Raw genomic sequence first — 4029 nt, 5'->3', positions numbered from 1 at the left:
CATACGCTCGCTAGCTCCACACCCTCGATTCTACTCACGCTGTGATGCTTAGTAATTTCCACCGCCTCGGCTATCAGCCGCTGTGGTGTGAATCGCAGTCCCCGTCTTAAAATTCCACATTCTCCAGATCTGTTCTATGTCCCGTGTCTAAGGCATGTACCGCCATCGCTGAGTCTTTGACCAGCGTTTGGTATTCTTCTGCATTCCTTGGTGGTTTGTTAATATTCTTCTTTTATGCTCACCAATTCGCTTGTGTTACAGAGCGAGTTATTTTCATCTAATTTTACCTTGATCAGGCCCGGGTTGAACTGCCCATTGTTTCTCCCAAGGGTAAACAGAGGAGGAACAGAAACTGACGGCGAGTTGGTCCACATTTGCCTGAAACTGTTCAAGGGGAGATATTTCATCGAATAAGATATGGGAATCCATTCCACATTTGGTGTTACTTCAGCTGGCAAACGAATACGGTCCCATCGAATGATACAAATGAATCAGCTGATGCGTCTGCCCGACGTGTGACCTGAGGGTTAGAGATATAGTTTTGAACACCGGGATCGGGAGTATGGGTGACTTGCCTTTGAACAACCGGGCTTCTGACACCGAGAAACAGACTAAGCCTAAGACCGAATGTATAGGTCGTGTACTTGGGTGATGGGCACGCTGAAAGCACAGATTTCTCGCAGGAACATCCTTGAATGTAGATTGCTGAGGCATTGAAAGCTGCATGTGCATTTCAAGTTGATGGATTCTGAAGGGTTGCCGGGAAACGAACAGGTTCGAAATCTCCTGCTAAGAACGCCAATCCCTTTACTGGCGATCAAAAGTGGTTTCTCAGTTTGAGTTTCTGAAAGCCAATATTCGAGCCAGTCAGATGATTCTACCAAACGGTCTAAACTGCAGCTATGAAAGTTTGAAAACAGTATAAGCAGTACATTCCGGTTCATGTGTATTACATATACAATATTCCATCCGTTGAGCGGTAATCAATATTCAAGTGTAAATAGAAAAGTTCAGAGTTAACGCATCCTTGATATGGAAAGTTGAACGAATCCCAGTCCACGGAACCTCGGGGATCTCCTTTACATTTGCGGGAAATTTTGTAGATCAGAGAGCCTCCTGCTCGTGAGTGAACTTTGTCGTTAGGAATTTTGAGGCCATTTCATACTGGGAGGAAATGCTTTGTATAAATCAAACCAACGGCTTAATACAGGTAATCTGTCGCGGACAGTATGCTGTGGATTGAGTAATAGAGTAGTAGACCAAACTTTTGGAATAACAGAAATTTTATTGAAATTCATTCGTAACGTCTGTGTTTATTCTGTACCAGCGATTCCCAAGTGTGTTGACGCATTACTCACCCGCCATAGGAGAGCGAACGATCTTGCCAGCGTCTGCTATATGCTGTACTATGCTTGATTCTCCTCAGTACGGGATATCTTCCCTAAAACAAGATGATTTCAGTAAGGCAGAATTAGAGCGAGGATGAACAATAATGAAGTTAATGGTTTCACTACACAGGACAATGTTTCAAAATTTTGACAATTACGACAAGTTGGCAAATCTTTCTTTTAATTTAGTTTTGGACAGAACGTACTACTGATTAAACAAAGAGCTCAAAAACTGCGCTTTATTCTGGATCCACTGCATTTACAGTTGAATGTTTACGCTGATAATCACTTAATATGAAGTGATCATCAGCTTGCAAAATGTCAGACTCTGGAATGGGTTGTGGAACTTACTGACGTGGTTCATATCGCCATAGTAACCAGGACCATGACACCGTCAGGCGAAACAAAACGTACGGACAGGTGTGTGAAATCATTTTCTGACATTACAAGGAACTCGATCGGTTACAAGTCCACCAGTGAGTGCAATATCGTGTAAACGGGCAAACGGATCGTTAGCCAATCCATGTAAGACACTAGAAATGTTGATTTATTGGACCCTGTGTGAGCAGCAACGTGTTGAAACATTTTTACTCAACGCATGGACCCAATACGAGTCGCATCATTTACTTCCCGTTCAACGGTAACCACTATTGCGATATCCTCTTCGCTAATTAGACCTCTCTCCGAAGTAAGCAGGCTTTTTCAAGCTAGCACAAGAAAATCATAAAGTAGTTTCATCATTAGAGAATATACACTCATCTGCAAACTAATTTGGTTCTTTCGAGAGATTCAGCTGGGTTCCAGGTGAGTCTCTCGAAAGAACCAAGTTAGTTTGCAAATGAGTGTATATTCGCTAATTTCGTGCAATTTGGTTTCAAGTAGAACANTTTCTAGAACAACCAAATTAGTTTGCAGATGAGTGCATATTCGCTAACTTCGTGCGATTTGGTCTCAAGTAGAACATAAGGTTGACGGAAACCCGAGGACTGCGCCTGCCTGATGAGCCCCCAAAAAGGGCGAAACCGGTCGTGGGCTGTCGATGGATTTTCAGCAACCTTATGAGTAGTATATTATAAATATAGTTTCATCATCTTATTGGCCCTCTTGTGAAAGCCTTGACTTTGGGAACATCTAGTTGGGTAATGGATTACTTTTCAGCTGCTGTGTGTTGGTAAACCCAAGCCAGCCAACACGTAAAATTGTGCATTCTCAAAATGTATCAAATCAAATGTCACAAGAAACTGTTCGATGTGACTGGAGACGGGCTAGAGGGTGTGTGTGTGTGTGTGTGTGTGTGTGGAGTCAGTCATTCCGGCACCTCGTCTCCAATAGCATCTTAGTTTCTTCACCGCGATTGAGTGTCCTCACTCCACAGGTTGTGTTCATTCAAATAACTCATAGTTTTATTACAAGGCCCTCAGGAACATTCTGTGAGTTTTGACGAACAGGTTCCCAAAACAAGGACAGAAAGTCTCCCTATGTTGATTGGGTATCTAAATACTTTGTGAAGAAGACACTGTCACTCCTGTTTAAATTTAAATTTAAATTTAAATAAAGTTCGCTTACTGTGATCTGTTTGGTTTTCCGTAAGACGTAGTCTAGTGAAAGAGTACACGTTCCATTCTTTCACCATAACACCTGGTTGTCCGTGAAAAGGTCATTGGATGTCCTGATGATGTCTGATAATGGCTGTCCTGGCACTGATGCTGAAATCCGTAAAAACCAATTTTCGGATTTACTTTCATCCTTAAAATTTGATGAAAACTCTCTCCGGTACCATACGACTGATTTTGTCTTTCTTGGGGCTCATCAGATGGATGAACTCGAATTCAGTGAGCTCCCCAAATACACGGATTCCGTCTTAACCGGAGACTCAGCTGAATTCCAAATGAAGAATGGCATGAACAGGTGAACCAGATGGGATTTAGTTGAGACTCCCTTTAAAACAAATCTGGGCTGGAAAAGAACATGCCGAAGAGTGAAAGCCAAATTGGTGTGCAAATGAGTGTAGTTCTTGAAAGACTTTCCCACAGCTTTATTGTCCGCTTTCTGTAAGTTTTTTATATGAGCAGTTAGGTCATTTTAAATGAATTGGAAAATATTTGGGACCGAGTGGGTAGTCAGGTTTGATAAACAATCAATGGATTTATTGCTGGGCAACATTTCACTTTTGACACAAAAGCTTCGTCAGGCCAAGCGGCCAAGTCAATTTGCTAGATAGGCCCTTAATTGGCAAAAAATGTTGTCTGTTAGAGAAGAAAAATGCATTTTGCAGTTGGTAAAAGAATTATAAGGACGGAAGAGATCATTCCTAGTGTTGAATCTGTTTTCAGGAGCTTCAATCAATGGAAGCGGAAAAATTACATGTACAGTTAGTCACAGTCCTCAAGTCGCAGCAACAAGGGGGTCCAAACATTGTAGCAGCTGAGTGGAGAGCCTTAAAAACGTTAAAAAATGTAGACAGCATAGTAATTACAAAGGCAGATAAAGGTAAGGCCACGGTCGTCATGAATAAGAGTGACAATCTTCATAAAGGTAGACAACACATAGCTGATGGCCCTTAGCGACAAATTAGTAACGGAAAGATCACGTCAATTATGAGTAAGAGTAAAGTTGAAGTTGGGAGGTATCTAAGATCTGT

The 4029-nt window shown here is 41.9% G+C and overlaps 1 protein-coding gene across 1 annotated transcript in view; it reads right to left on the bottom strand.

Annotated features, from left to right (window-relative positions):
- Positions 1 to 204, bottom strand: part of T265_11308 (hypothetical protein) — a gene marked incomplete at both ends in the record, with an annotated part of 7769 nt that extends 7565 nt beyond the window's left edge. The window contains 2 exons of the mRNA XM_009177932.1: positions 6 to 129; positions 161 to 204. Coding sequence (XP_009176196.1) covers positions 6 to 129; positions 161 to 204 — 168 coding nt within the window. The remainder of the gene's footprint in view (positions 1 to 5; positions 130 to 160) is intronic.
- Positions 205 to 4029: the final 3825 nt, after the last annotated feature.

The sequence above is a fragment of the Opisthorchis viverrini genome (genome assembly GCF_000715545.1).
Source record: "Opisthorchis viverrini unplaced genomic scaffold opera_v5_474, whole genome shotgun sequence".
NCBI classification, from domain to species: domain Eukaryota; kingdom Metazoa; phylum Platyhelminthes; class Trematoda; order Opisthorchiida; family Opisthorchiidae; genus Opisthorchis; species Opisthorchis viverrini.
Note: the sequence above shows the minus strand (reverse complement) of the source record. Positions and strands in the feature narration are given on the sequence as shown.